The following is a 15,033-nucleotide window of genomic DNA, read 5'->3' on the forward strand; positions in this document are numbered from 1 at the left end:
ATGTATCAATGTGCGTCTCTGACATTTCTCTAACCTGAATTGTACATTATAGATGTTGAAGTGCCTGCGTTGCTGGCAGAGTCATGTTTTTCCCCCAGGTTTTATGGTTTAAATTACATCTCCTGTGAAACAGGGTGTTCTTTTGTATTATGTCCCTTGTAAACAGGCTAAACCTATCTGGTAAAATCCCAATCTGTTGATTTTCTGGGCGTGCCACAAGGGTGGGCATACTTTTACTGTTATTCTGTACGATTTAATTTTGATTGGTTCTGATTGCTGTTGAATTGCTTTAAATTGCAATCTCACATCCCATTTTCTTTAAATTCCTGTGTGCTACATTTCCAGGAGATGAGAGTCTCAGGAAAAGCCTGTGGTGACCTGACAGTCACTGAGGTAGAAATTAGGTTGTAGGTGAGGAAAGGGCGCGTTACTGCCGAAAACCCCTCAGAGCGTGAAAACCTCCCCGTCCTTATCCCTCCCGGGGGAGCCAAAAGCCCCACGACCCCCCCAGCCCTCTTGGTTCCCTGGGTGGCCCCCAGCAGAGCCAGCCCCCTCCGTGTAAAACTACAAATCCCGGCATGCCGTGCGCTGTCCCTGAGGCAGGAGCACCGCGGTCTGCCCGGCACCGTCCCTGCGCGTTGAATGCCGGGAGTTGTAGTGTTGAGGCGGGGACAAGTATTTGAATACGTGACGTCTAGCCTGTCCTTCTGGGAGTACCGTGGGGATTCGTTCCCCTTTCTCGCGAGATGAGCTGCATTTCAAACGGACCAATCAGAATGTTGCTATGGCTCGAACTGGCCAATAGCAGGGCGAGGGCGCGGGAAATTTAAATCCCGCCTGGAGCGGTCGGGGGTAGTGGTAGCGTGCTCGCAGGCTGGGAGCAGTGCGGTGGCAGCAGGACGGCGACTTGTGCGTGGAGTCTGCGGTGGAGGTGCAGGAAGGGAGAGCGCGGTGGGAGCAGGGAGGGAGAGCGAGTGAGCCTGCCTGCCTGCCTGCCTGCCTGCGGCAGCGAGAAGGCTGGGGTGCAGTCCCTGCGCTGGTCTGTCAGGAGGGACTGGGCGGTAGGGCAGGCCTGCAGTCCCTACGAGGGGCTCCCTCCGGAGCCTTTCGGGTCTCCGCAGACACAGGTCACTACCTGGAGTGGGGCTGACAGGGCTGGCGTGTCCCAGAGCGGGCTGTGAGTTTCGGCTGAGTTGGGGCCGAAATGAAGCCAGCCCTTATGTAGAGGGTCACCTTGGAGGTGGCCAAGGTGCAGGGCTTGCCTCGCTACCAGGGTGGCTGCTACTGTGTGCTGGCTGCACCGGCACAGCAAGTCCCCCCTGGGGGACCTTCCCAGTATGAGATCTCGCTGTTCCCATCAAAGTGGGGGTCGAGGTGGGACTGGATGGGGTGCCTGTGCAATATAGGTATGACACAGTGAAAACAGTATTTAAAAGTGTATATGTGCTGTCTATGGGAAGGAAGACTAATTTTGCTCCTACAAACAATGACTCGGATATTGTTTGTGGCTGGAAGTGTCATAAAATGATGTATGTGTGTCTACTGCTTTTGTGTTAATGCTAGAGCTTGCTGTAACAATTAGGCATTTAAAGAGACTGCTGTAATGTTACCAGTATCTTTGATCAAGTTGGAGGCTGTTATTCTAACTAATATGGACAAGCATCTGTTGTTACCAAGCATTGATCTCAGTTTTTAACTTTTGTGGAGTAAACTTGATGTTTATTATTTGCTGTGTTTTCAGGCTTGTTATTTATCAGTTTCTCTCCAATAATAAGCAAGATGTCTACTAATGAGAATGCCAATGTAGCAGCAGCTCGCTTGAACAGATTCAAGAACAAAGGAAAGGATTCAACAGTGAGTATTTTGATGCCATTAGTATTTTAGTTAGCCATCATCTCCTTAAACATGAGTTGTAAAAGCCAAGAACTTACAATGAATGTATATCCTTCAGGAGATGAGAAGGCGGCGTGTTGAAGTTAATGTAGAGCTGAGGAAAGCTAAGAAAGATGACCAGATGCTTAAAAGAAGAAATGTTAGCACTTTACCAGATGATGCTACTTCTCCCCTTCAGGAAAACAGGAGTAATCAGGTAAGTACGTACTTGGAACAGGCACACTTGGAGGTCTTGCAATATAAGCTCATGCAACCTCACCAGTATGAATTCATTGTAGCGCTGTGTCCAGCATGAGTATGTATATGTTACCAACTTAAGTCTATACTACCAAGTCTGAAGGACAACACTGTTAAACACAACTGCCTAAGCTACATTTTAAGCCAACTGTATCAGTGTAACTAGTGGTGTGAAGCACTCTATTAATAAGCTTTCAGTAGATCAAATAACTGTAGATAAAGCTGTAGCTGATGAGGTTTTGGGGTATGACATAGTGGTATAATCTTTTAATAAAGGAAGTGGTTGTAAACTGAGATCTACTTGTAGTATTGTATAGAAGGCCTCCACGGTCATGAAGACATATGCCTCTCCCAACAAAGTGTTCATGTGACTTTTTTGTACAGGTTTCAGCACACTGGTCAGTTGAAGAAATAGTCAAAGGAGTTAATAGTAATAATATGGAGCTTCAGCTACAGGCTACTCAAGCTGCCAGGTAAGGAGTTTAGAGATAACCAATTCAGCTGTGCAAGCCAATAACTAGGCAAGGTAAAAGAATTAGAATATGACCTTAAGTGTCTGCTTATGGCAGCAGCTATGGCTCTTATCAGACAGTATTTCAACAAACACCTGAGTCAGCTTTATATACAATGTTTATGTACACTTAACTCAGTCATAATTTTATTGAGACTATGTGGCTTTTGAATGTTTAAAGTGCCTGAACATTTTACTAAGAAGTAGTAATTATTTCTAGTGGTTTTGAGGTGGCAAAATAAACAATAGTCTATCTTGTAGGAGTAATAATAAACCATTTGTTACAGCAAAATAAAAAAATCTTTAAACTGTGTTAACACTTGACTGTAATATTTGAGTGCAGTGATCCACCTCAGTCATCTTACTGTTCACATTGTTCTGGGTTTTGAAGTATACCAAATTTCCTTTCTCTTTCCAAATCTAAAATCTCCCTTAGCAAGCTTGTAAATTGCTGCAGTGCTGCTTCTGTCAGTCATTAACCTGTCTGCTGAGAAACCTCTAGCAAGTCAGATGTATTATGACTCTTGAAGGTTTGCTTTATTTCAAGGTCTGAGCAGAAGCTCTCACATAGTGAAGACATGCCAAAACCAATGTTAACAGAGGTTTAGGAATCTAGTGTTCAGCTTGTCTGTATTTCTCCTTCATGTCTTGTGTTGCCTTCTCTGAATGTTAAGGCAATGCTGAACATTTTATTTTTTAAAATGGAATTTTTTAGAATGTTTCATCTGTTTTTCAGATCTCTGCAGGCAAAAATAATGCTTTCTGTTTGTCTTCCTCCTTAGGAAACTCCTCTCAAGAGAAAAGCAGCCCCCAATAGACAACATAATTCGGGCTGGTTTGATTCCAAAGTTTGTCTCCTTCTTGAGTAGAGCAGACTGTAGTCCTATTCAGTTTGAATCTGCCTGGGCACTTACCAACATAGCTTCTGGCACATCAGAACAGACAAAGGCAGTAGTAGATGGAGGGGCTATTCCAGCCTTTATCTCACTACTGGCCTCTCCTCATACTCACATCAGTGAACAGGCTGTGTGGGCTCTAGGAAATATTGCAGGTATGTCAATATGCTATGCAATTCTCTTAAATAAGGGACCAGGCCTGCAATAGAGGAGGATGCTAATACTGACATGTCATGCAGCATGCTGAGTTTCTTGGGAACTCTGCCTTAATGCTCTTCAAGTAAAGACATGCTCCTCAATGTGTAGAGTATGCTGTGAACAATTCTTTATCTTCAGACCTGGTAGAAGATCTCATGCAATACCTGGCAGTCTATGTGTTGTATTACATGGCTTGCTTCCGTATTTCAGTTCAGTATTGATAGAGCTATATAACCATGCTACAACACTGGGCTTTTTCACATATCTCACTGGATGTTTTTATGACTTGTCAACACAGAGCAGAGTTCATTGATTAGAAGGGGAAAGGGAGGAAGCAGATGGCTTGCATAACTGTGTACATGATGGCCAATGTTCCTTGCTTTGAAACAACTATTTACTGATGTGGAAGTATTTAATGCTGAAATTTTTCATGCAACTTTCAGGATTACTTGATCTGCCAGTGTTGGATCCCATTCTTAAAGCTGATCAAAATTAATAATTTAGTTAATACAGCAAAAATATATTTATGCTTTCCAACAGCTATGCCTTAGAGAATACTAAATCTTCACACAGAGAAAATGAGCTCAGTAAAAGCTCATTTGATTGGAGTTTTCTTAAAGTTTGTCCTGAAAGTTTTTTTTTAAACTGAATTATAAGGTATTTTTTGTACCTTGCCATAGAAGAATTCGGTCACACTTTGACATTCCTTTAGCACTATACTATAGAACCCAATTATGCAACCAATGATGATAATGCATTTGAAGTCCCATATTATGGGAAGAGCTCTGTTCTAGTGGTAGGGCTCAGATAAGGTTTCAAAGAAACACGTAAGTCCCTACTTAGTTACGAACTCTAAGAAAAGCTGTGTAGAAAACATATGCTAAAACTACCTCATTTTCCAACAGAAAAAAAAAATTAAGCTCAGTGGCTTGATTAGAAAAACACATGCTTGTCTCATGACTTAACCATGGCAGTAGTCCTGTTGTCCTCTTATTTCATCTAGCCCTTCTTAAGCAGTAGAGGCATTCATCCTCCAGCACATAATGATTCTGGATGCACACATACCTCTATTCTGGTCTTCACCTGACTATTTTCCTTATTTTCTCAGGGGATGGCTCTACCTATAGAGATCTGGTTATTAAATTTGGTGCAATTGAGCCTCTGCTGAGTCTACTAGCTGTTCCTGATCTCTCTTCTCTGGCTGTAAGTGTGCAGTATGATTCAAGTTAGTTACTAGTAAGTGAGCAAAAGAGCTCAAGTAACTAAACAGTTGCTACCCATTTATTTCAACTCTTGCAGTCTGGATATTTACGCAATGTTACCTGGACCCTCTCAAACCTGTGTCGTAATAAGAATCCTGCGCCACCCATAGAAGCTATTGAGCAGATTCTCCCAACTCTTGTTCGGCTCTTGCACCATGATGATCGTGAGGTGTTAGCGGACACATGCTGGGCACTCTCCTATCTAACAGATGGTTCCAATGACAGGATAGAAGTTGTAGTGAAAACTGGGTTGGTGCCACAACTTGTGAAACTCCTGGGATGTAGCGAACTGCCAATAATGGTAAGCTATCAGACATGCAGATTGCTGTTGCTTGATCTGAGTCATAAATAAAACTGCAGTTAGAATAGTGTCCATGTATGAAAAGAACCATTCATTTACACAAATCTGGTGCTTGCTCCAGGTTTTGTGTAGGTAATCCTTGAGCTTCTATCTTGCCTGGACACTGCCCCATGTGAGGCATAGACTATTACTGTTGATGACTATCAAGCTATTCTACACAATCATTGAATTTAACACACATGCCAGGACAACAGTCAACATCCTCTAAAACTTGCTTTTTAACTCTGAACTACTGTTGTAAATCTGAATTCTAGGGACAGTGTTTAGAAGTGGACTCTGCACGCTATCATTACAGTATAATAAAACTGCATTAGTACTTAAGAGATGGTTTTCCTAAGCTCTGTCATAGGTAGTTGTTTGCAGATTGGCCTTGGAAGGTGTGCAGTCCTGGTATGCTTAACACCTGCATATGTAATGCTAGTGAGGAGCTTAAAACTCATCAGGATGTAGCATACCATGCTGTTAACTGGGAAGGCTAGAGCGGAGGGGCTGCATTTGTTAAAACAGATGAGATTATATAAATTTTCCTAGGTACTATTTTGATATTTGTTTCAGACTCCTTCATTAAGAGCCATAGGAAATATCGTTACTGGTACTGATGAGCAGACGCAGATTGTTATTGACTCAGGAGCACTATCTGTCTTCCCAAGTCTCCTTTCTCATCATAAAAACAACATTCAGAAAGAAGCAGCGTGGACAATGTCCAACATCACTGCTGGACGTCAGGATCAGATTCAGCAAGTTGTAGACCATGGTCTTGTACCGTATCTCATCGGTATTCTGAGGAAGGTAAACAAAAACTCTACTTACTGTGTTGAGGCTTTTACTATTACTACAACTGTCTGTGTTTTAAATACCTTGTTTTTGCCTTCATAGGGGGATTTCAAATCTCAAAAGGAAGCTGTGTGGGCTGTGACTAACTACACAAGTGGTGGAACAATTGACCAGATCGTATATCTTGTTCAGGCTGGTGTTGTTGAACCCCTGCTGAATCTCCTCTCAGCTAAAGACAGCAAAACTGTACTAGTTATTCTGGATGCTATTTCTAATATCTTCTTGGTATGTGGATGCAGTGTACTCAATCACTGTTCAAGGTGTTTCTAATAGTTCTCCAGTAGCTAGTGCCATGTATCTTTCCTGAGGTTATTCCATGTTTCCTGCAGGCTGCTGAAAAGATTAATGAGACTGAAAAACTTTGCCTCATGATTGAGGAGTGTGGCGGTCTAGACAAAATTGAAGCTCTTCAGTCACATGAAAATGAACAAGTGTACAAAGCCTCATCCACCCTGATTGAGAAATATTTCTCAGCAGAAGTAAGTGGCTCCAGGACTTTTTCCACTTTTGTTTTCTATTCTAGCACTGACTACTAAGTTGAAATGCTACTGCTCTTTCAAAACTATTCTCTTTCTTCTAGGAGGAAGACGACCAGAATGTTGTACCAGAATCTACTGCTGCCAGCTACACTTTCCAAATTCAGGGCAGTACTCCAGATACTTTCAATTTCTAGGTCTTGCATATACTGCAACCACCTACAAGTCTTTTGGCACACAAATGACTGCTGCCTCTTTGTCTTAATAGTTCCTCTTGGTTTTCTACTGTGTTGTTTGTGACCTGTAGCACTTTGTCCAACTGAAACATACTTGAACAGTTCAAAACTGTACATATTATATGAATTTCTAACTGTAAACTTTGTTCTTTCTGAGAAACTTGTAAATACTTGTTCTCTTTCTGGTTGTTACTGTCCCTGTCAGGTATAAGAATGCAAGTAGGCAATACAGGCTTCTTGCAAAGCTTAAGCCACTACTCTGCAAACCTCTTTGTAACCTATTGCTTTCTACATAACCTGTTGCTGTAATCAACACACTGAGTAGGCTTTTAAAGAGGTTTTATATTTTAAGTTCAATAAAGTGATATCAGTACATCAAATTGAACTGTGTGAATTCTTCTCTTAGAAGGTAACTGATATACTTAATCAAAATGTATAATGGCAAGAATTCAGGTCTAGACCTTGAGAGATTATATTCTGAAGGTGGTGACTTCAAAACAGCTTGATCACCAAGCTCTGACTTCTGTGTCTAGCAGGCTTCTGTTACTGCAGAACAAACAAATTGCTGCTTCTCCATATATCTCTTGCAGACATCCAATTAGTTCTACCCTGTTCACAACTGAGCTAAGCTCTTCTACCTTTTAGAGAAATACTTAAAGATTGTAGTAGCACTAATTAACTGCAAGTAATAGTGTTGAGCAGGGGTAAGTATCAATTGTAAGTATGTTCAGGTAGCTTTAGCATAGAGCACAGGAAATGCTTTGAAGCAGTTGCCTGCTCTGGAGAGCAAAAATGAAGGCCTCATCTTGGAATCTGTTGCCCTTATGTTTTTAAACTGTTACAGTAACCTACTCTGTTTACAAAGGTGGTTGTATGGGGTGGTGTTTTGGGGGAGTAGTGGGTGGAGAGAAAGACCTGCATAGTCCTGTTTTCTGGCTCTTTGGAAAAACTTGGATTGAGCTATTTCATTAACTGGAAACTGACAGGAGTTAATGTGTCTGAATAACTACATTGACTGGGCTCTCTGAGCCTCCAGCTCTTAATATGATGGTGCAGGAGAGGTCAGTTTTTTCATGGCTAGATTTTTTTCATAAGCATAACTTATATTTTAAGCATAGCATGTCACTTCAGTGTTATATGCTAAATATCTCTTCAATTGTTAATAAAAGGTAGGAAAAAATTCTAATGTGTAAGCAATTGTCCTGGAGTTCCCATATACGTTGGTCCTCATTTAAAAAAAAAATAAAATACAGCCCTTGTACTCTGCTAAGCAAACCTGATGAAAGAATCTGGTTTGGTCTTGTGCATTAGTCTGTACTGTGTGCTTTCAAGTCTATTTTGGAGTGCATATGCATATATAGGTGGATTTCAGTGTAATTCTCTTTAAATTCTTCATTAAGAATACCTAATCTTAAAAGGACATTCTTTCTAAGCCTAGATTACCATTCTCATGTACTGCTTCCTAAGACTAAGGACTTATTGCTAATGTAAAAGATACCACTCTCACTGCCTTTATTGTGGTGCTGATCTACTACCACCTATTTCACATTTGCTTGGAAAAATGGTACCTCTTTAACTGGAGGCTGATGATTACATATGCACCCACAGATTTCTCTGCAAGCCACTTGCTTGGATCTTAGGTACTGCTGGATGGTGATAACCTTACAAAAGGTAGCAGATAACTTGTCTGCATATACATTCATATCTTGGCTAATGGTTAGCAGCAGTGATGGTTCCTGCAGGGGAATCACTTGTGAACTCACCAGCATAAGCATACTTCTGCTGGATGATATAAACCATGAGTTCCTTCCTCCAGCTCAGAACATGGTTGAGATACTTGTTACTGTCACTGGTGTATCAATGGGTTTGCAGGTTTTACATGTCACAAAATATTGTCTTGCAAAAATCACAGTATCTCTGAGCTGATTAACGATGACCTCGTACTTTTGACTGTACCACTTTAACTGCTTTTTCTTTGCCCTAAGACAAAGCTGTAGCAAGTAATAAGCTTTATTGTAGGAGTCTTTGAAGACAATCAGCCCAATGGCTATTGTAACCCTATTGCATCTTCTGCTTGAGAAGTTGATGTCAGTGTTACTCACCTGTCCCTGTGCTGCCAAAGGAAGGGTGAGACTGAATTGTGGCTGCAGCATATTCCCAGCCCTGCCTGACTAATGGGAGAGACTGCAGGTGGCACCTAGCACCTGCAGAAGAAGCTGTAGGCAGTACCAGACTGAGGAGCAGAACTCAAGTCTAACACCAACAGATACCAGACTCTGGGCCCAAGGGTGCTGCAGTATCATCTTAGCAGTACCCATGCAGAGTGGGAAGAACCATCTGCCTGGCAATGCCCAAAGCTTTTATTGTTTTGGGGTTTGGGTTTGGGGTTGGTTTTTTTTTTTTTTTGGGGGGGGGGAAACAACCAAATAAGGCTCTTAGCTGCAGTGAAGCCTTGTGTGTCCTTTGCTTTGTTGTTAAACCTCCAACTTTGACCCGAAAACATCAGTTACAAAATCATGGTTTTCTGCATAACTGTAGAGAACAGAAAGAATTAACCTATATAAAAGCAATTATGCAAAGTCAGTTTTCATAAATGAAATAATTGCTTCCACATGCTTTATGCTTGTGTTTATAAAGGCAATGACACAATGACTTGTGAAGCATAATTCAGAATTCTTGAGTAATTTTAATTTTCCAACTCTGTAAAATATCGCATCTTCCGGTAGAGGGTGCTACAGGCAATCGCACAGTCTTTGAAGGGATCGCTGTGGAGTTTCACCCAGCCTGGACCACTCAGGTATTATGTGCTTCATTTTCCTATTAAGAAAATACTGAGAAAAGCCCTCAGGGCACCTCTTGTAGTTACAGAAAACATATATGTGCTAATTCCCAAGTATTTAACCAGATCAGATATCAACTATAAAGTATGATGTTTTAAAAGTGCTATCTAAAGGTACTGTTACTTTAAAACACAACTCATTGCTTTAACTGTTTTTTAGCATCTATGCAGTTAATTTGAGTTTTCTATCTCTGTATAGAAAAGGGGATGGGAATGCAGAAAACTTACTGAATAGTGTTATCTCTACTTTTTTCCTGGAGTACTTGTTTCAGAATTATCTAATATACTGAGTTAATAATAGAACACCTCAAATTCTTCTCTAGATGCCTGACAGCTCAGTGGCTTAATAATTAACTTTCTGGGGACTGAGACTTTGTTTTTATCCAAGAAAAATGTGTTCAGCCTATCCACCAATGAGCCCTGTTCTTGGCAGCATGTATTTCCACAAGCAACAATCTACAGTGATTATGAGTAAGTGACTGGGGTGAGTCACTCCTTATTCTAAGAAAATGCAAACTATTTCTGAGGTTAGGATCATAGTCACCCATTAGGCTGTGTCTCTAGCTTAACAAAGTGGTAGGAGCAAAAAAGGAGAGGAGAATTGTTATTGCTCCTGGGTTTTGGTTTGTTGGTTGGGTGGTTTTTGGGGTGATTTCATGTTGCCCAGCCAGATTTAAGAGCTAGCCTTATTTATTTGGCAAATGCTTAATTCAGGACAAGGGCTGGAATAAATATCTGGTGGCCTGTGTGTCAGCCTGCCAACTCCTCTGTGCTGAGAGCAACAATAACAGACCCCTGCTGACATCAACTGGCTTGAAATGCAGTTGTTGCTAATGCTATTTTATCTGTGGAGTGATGGCAAGATCTCAGTCTAAGATCCCAGCAAACGGAACCATCTCTGAAATTCTGATGCTAGCAGATGCTGCACGCGTGATTGCTTCCACTTGCTGCTTCTGAAGATGCTAGGCTCTGAAAGAAGAACAGGGACTTTGCAGTCCAGTTGTTCAATAGCATGTCTGTTCACTTTCCACTACAGGAGGAACAGTTTAAACTGTGGAAAAGCTAGGAATGGTTAAATTAGGAGAAACTTATTCTTTATTTCCCTGTGTTTTAGACTGAAAGAGTGTCTTAAGCAAAGCTGCTTCCTGCTACTCTATACAGAATGATTTAAATTGCACAGAACTACAGTGGTATATCAAGAAAAAAGAACAGCTGTAAGTTTATAGGAAAAGCCAATAATATTTCACAGATCTTTTCTGTTTCTAAATCTATTTTGCAGCAGAGCAAACTGAGATACAAGACAGTTATCCACGGATGTCCAGAAAGTAGCTGGTAGAATTAACCTGGAGCCTGGGAATCCTGATGTCCATTCCTCTAGTTAACCCATGGTACCTCTAGTAGCAATTATCCTTTTGCAAAATACAGGATTATCCCAGCAGGATTGAATCTCTTTTGCAATAAGGTACAGCATAACTTTTAAGCACAGGTCTAAGCTTTGGGAGTGTGTACAATTTTGGGGAAAAGTACTGTTATTCAAAACAGAAGTAATTGATCAAGGTTAACTGTGGCTGGTGATATTTGGCCTGTAGAGGAAAACATTGAGACTCTCACTTAAGTTTGACTCACCTTCAGGGGAACGTGTTAGGAGAAAAGTCTAAAACGGAATTAGGTGACTCCTCCTAAGGTTGGGAGGGATGTACCCAACCCAACTGCAAAATCCAGGAGGAAAAAAAAAGCATCCAGAAGAACACTCAAGCTACAAACATATGAAGTTGTTGTGTTTGGAAAACACTTCCTTCTTTGTGATCATGGCACTGACAGGAGTCAGGCAGAAACTCCGCGTGTAAACAGCTAGGAAAGAATTGATTTGCCGTGAGTTTCATAGCACTTCATATGGAATAAGGGTCACTGGATTCCAGTCCTGTTTCTGACTGCAGAGCACTGTCTGTCTCAGACTGGCTCCAGGAAATGGACGCTCTTCCGCAGAAGCCAGAAGATTTCGTGGAAGAGCCATGGCCTGTTTCCAGGTTGCAGTTCACCCACTGCCCTAGGGAGTGTCATTAGTGGGAGGGAAGTGAAGTTGGGATTTAAAGGGATGAGGAGAGAAGAGAAAAATTAAAGCAGGAAGGAGAAAAATCCTGATAATTCTTATTAAGCAGAACTTGCTTGACTACATTAAAATGTTGTGCTAATCATTTAAATAAAACAATGGGCCAAATCAAGAAATGATGTATAAATCATACATCAGGAAGGGAGTTTCAATTGACTGACATACTAAAAGCAAAATCAATGGCACTGATTTCACTGTGGAAGAGGTTGGATTACACCTATGAGCTCAACAAAAGAGGCAGTATAATGAAGCGTTCTACTTTATTTTGTATCTTTCTCAATTTGCATTACGATATGAAATGAAAATCATGGGATCATCTTTTGAAGGTGTGATTTTTAGAGATATATTAAAAAACTAGCAGAAAGCTGCCTAATTTGTTATCTGTAACAGATTGCTTTGTGTATAGGTTCACAGTGGTAAAATAGTTATAATACCAGGAGTATGTAACTATGCTTTGTGGGCATGTGGAAGATTGGATGTACAAAGTTATCAGAAAATCTTGAATAATCTCCAAGGCACATTTCCATCATCCAAATCACTTCATTTTTACCCGCTATATGAAACAGATGTAAAAATAGCTCTTTCATCAGTGGATTGCTACACATATTTGGGCTGCAGAGGTTCAATTCTGTTCAAAGCAACGCTGTGAAATCATTTGCAGAATGTTGCTGTTAATCAGAAGCAGCAATTTAGTGTTACGTATCCATCTCTCTTCCCACCCCCAGCTCCCCTTCCCAATTCTGAGCAGGAAACGACACTTGGACAGAGCTCAGCATACTAACTTTCTGGATAGACTCTCTAGGAATGAGGAGGGACTTGAATTCTCTCCATATGTCATTTCCTTTCCCCTAATGGCTAAAAAGAAAAACCATTGCTGCAGTCCATATAACTTAGAACAGAGAGAACATTACCAATATAGGAAAATAAAAGGTGGGGGGGGATGGGACAGACAGGACATCCACATTCCGTTTCTGAAGAACTGCTTTGCAAAATTTGCCTTGAATTAGGCAGGAATCTTTCTTCTGTGTAGAAAGGTTCTTTTATATAGTTCCTAAAATTGAAGCTATTACTCCATCTGTACTTCAGTGTATATCGACACCTGCAGCCTGTGGCCAGACATGGATTAGAAAAGGAAAACATAAGTAGAGGAGGAATGGTAGCAACTGTGCAAGATTTAAATTAAGTCATAAAAGAAAATCAAAGGTGATTAAGGAAGACTGACAATGGGCATCTAATAATTTCTAATAAAAACAATTTTAATAGCAAATAATCCTAGAAATTACTTAATGAAAATTAGGTTAGCTCACTCCTGCAACAAGCTTTTGTCCAGACTACCTTTAAACTTTTCTGTTCAGTATAACGAATAGCATATGCAGCTATCTTACACTGCTGCAAAATACAAAATTTGATCCGCTGTATTGCGCAGTGGATTTGCAGCTGTCAACAGAATTCAGTGTGCCATAGTTACAAACAAAAAAAACGAAGAATAAACATGACAAAAAAAAACCTAAATGGAAAGTTTACTTCCTCATAGCCAACCAACTGTATATTAGACTCAAAATGGAACATAATATCTTTCTAGCAATATAATCCAAATGTTTCTTAAATTTGTAGCAACCAAACTGTGCAAGGGACTTTGCAGAATGAACGAGATATGACATTTGCTCAAAAAAGCCTGAATTTTGCAGTCAGTGAATAAAGACATACACACATAGGGGCTAGATGCATCTGCTTGTGGGATGATTACATCTGATTGCAGAACCAAGACCTCACATCTTTTATTAGATATATTGCCCCTGAATTCTACTGCTAAAAAGAAAAAAAAAAAACAAAACACCTTTCTTCCAGTTCTATTTTAAAAGGTTTCAAGAGTGGAATAAAAGAATGATTCAAGACAGATGGTGACAGATTTTGCTTTAGGTTACTTTTAGCACTTCACTAGACCCACTAACCTACTTAAATATCTGTGCTGTTCTTATCTGGCATGCAACCTTGCTTTGTAATTTTTAGGATGAAATAATTTTAGAGATACCTCTATCTTAAATCCTCTCAAATTGATTTCACAGTGGACTTGCGGGTGATTCTGTTAAAAGAAAGCACAAAAGAAGCTAGTACAGATGAGGGATAGGTTCGGTATTTCTACAGTTCAGAAAGTGTTAGGAGTTGGATAAAAAAAGGGGGGGGATTGTTGTGGTTTTTGAATCTACAAATGCTTTTGTGCCGTGATTGATCTTATTTATAGATTGTTTTCATTTAACGTGTTGATAAATGTCTGCAGGCTTCTTAATTTAAGACAAAGCAGAGTGCTTCCAAAGCTGGTTAGCCTGGGTTCTTTTCAGTAATTCACAAAACTGTGTGAGTATGTGATGTGCACATTTTAGGACAGCTCAGTCTGAATCTTAGTGGTTGCTTCTCCATGGTAGAAAATAATAATCTTGTGGCAGTAAGGCTTTGTTAGCTATTTTTGTCTTTGAACCTTGCAGATTCAATCACCTGTAGAAGTACACAACATTGTTATAATTTGATAAATCTTCTGGAATTAATCATGTCTGCTGAATGGAAATCTTTGGAAGTAACTTGTATGAGACACATGAGAAAACTTCCACTTGCTTGAAGAAACATAGATAATCAGAACTACCAGGTGAGGGCTATTTTAAGTGGTTTACAACTGCCCCAAGATGCTTGCTTTCTCTGCCAGCGTTAGATACGCAGAGGAGTCTGTTGCCAGCCTCGTTGCCTATCGGTATCAGTATTTGTCTCTAATAACCACGGTCCCTGCAACAGATTGGAATGGGATAAATCACTCCTCTTGAAAAACTCATCTTAACCCCTGATGTGTGGAATTCCATAAAGCTGGAAACATGAGGTTTTAATCCCTGAATATCTAGATAAGTATTGATGGCCAATAAGAGGGAGTTTATTATGCCCAAAGTATTAGGGCTTATCAGATAATGTTCAGGGCGGGGAGGGGCTGTGGAAGGGGGTGAGTTAGGAAAGCATCTCTGCTTTCCTTGGCTGCATGGGTAGAAGGTGCATCACAGAACACTTCTTTCTTCTTCCAAAGTAGTGGCTGTGGCCCAAGCAGGATGTTAACTAGGCAGACCAAGAAATTGATTTAACATGGCAGCTACCTTCCAATGTGTCGCTGTTAATCAACAGTGTCTTAGGGATGACTTTGTA

The 15,033-nt window shown here is 40.6% G+C and overlaps 1 protein-coding gene across 1 annotated transcript; it reads left to right on the forward strand.

Moving 5' to 3' along the window:
- Window positions 1-847: 847 nt before the first annotated feature.
- On the forward strand, window positions 848-7,284 carry KPNA2 (karyopherin subunit alpha 2). Its single transcript, XM_054846175.1, has 11 exons — window positions 848-931; window positions 1,742-1,854; window positions 1,952-2,089; window positions 2,515-2,603; window positions 3,424-3,692; window positions 4,844-4,938; window positions 5,035-5,298; window positions 5,914-6,147; window positions 6,235-6,417; window positions 6,522-6,671; window positions 6,773-7,284. The coding sequence occupies exons 2-11, from the start codon at window positions 1,780-1,782 to the stop codon at window positions 6,863-6,865; spliced, it is 1,590 nt and encodes a 529-aa protein (XP_054702150.1). The 5' UTR covers window positions 848-931; window positions 1,742-1,779; the 3' UTR covers window positions 6,866-7,284.
- The last annotated feature ends 7,749 nt before the right edge of the window (window positions 7,285-15,033 follow it).

The sequence above is a fragment of the Grus americana genome, chromosome 18 (genome assembly GCF_028858705.1).
Source record: "Grus americana isolate bGruAme1 chromosome 18, bGruAme1.mat, whole genome shotgun sequence".
In the NCBI taxonomy this organism is placed as follows: domain Eukaryota; kingdom Metazoa; phylum Chordata; class Aves; order Gruiformes; family Gruidae; genus Grus; species Grus americana.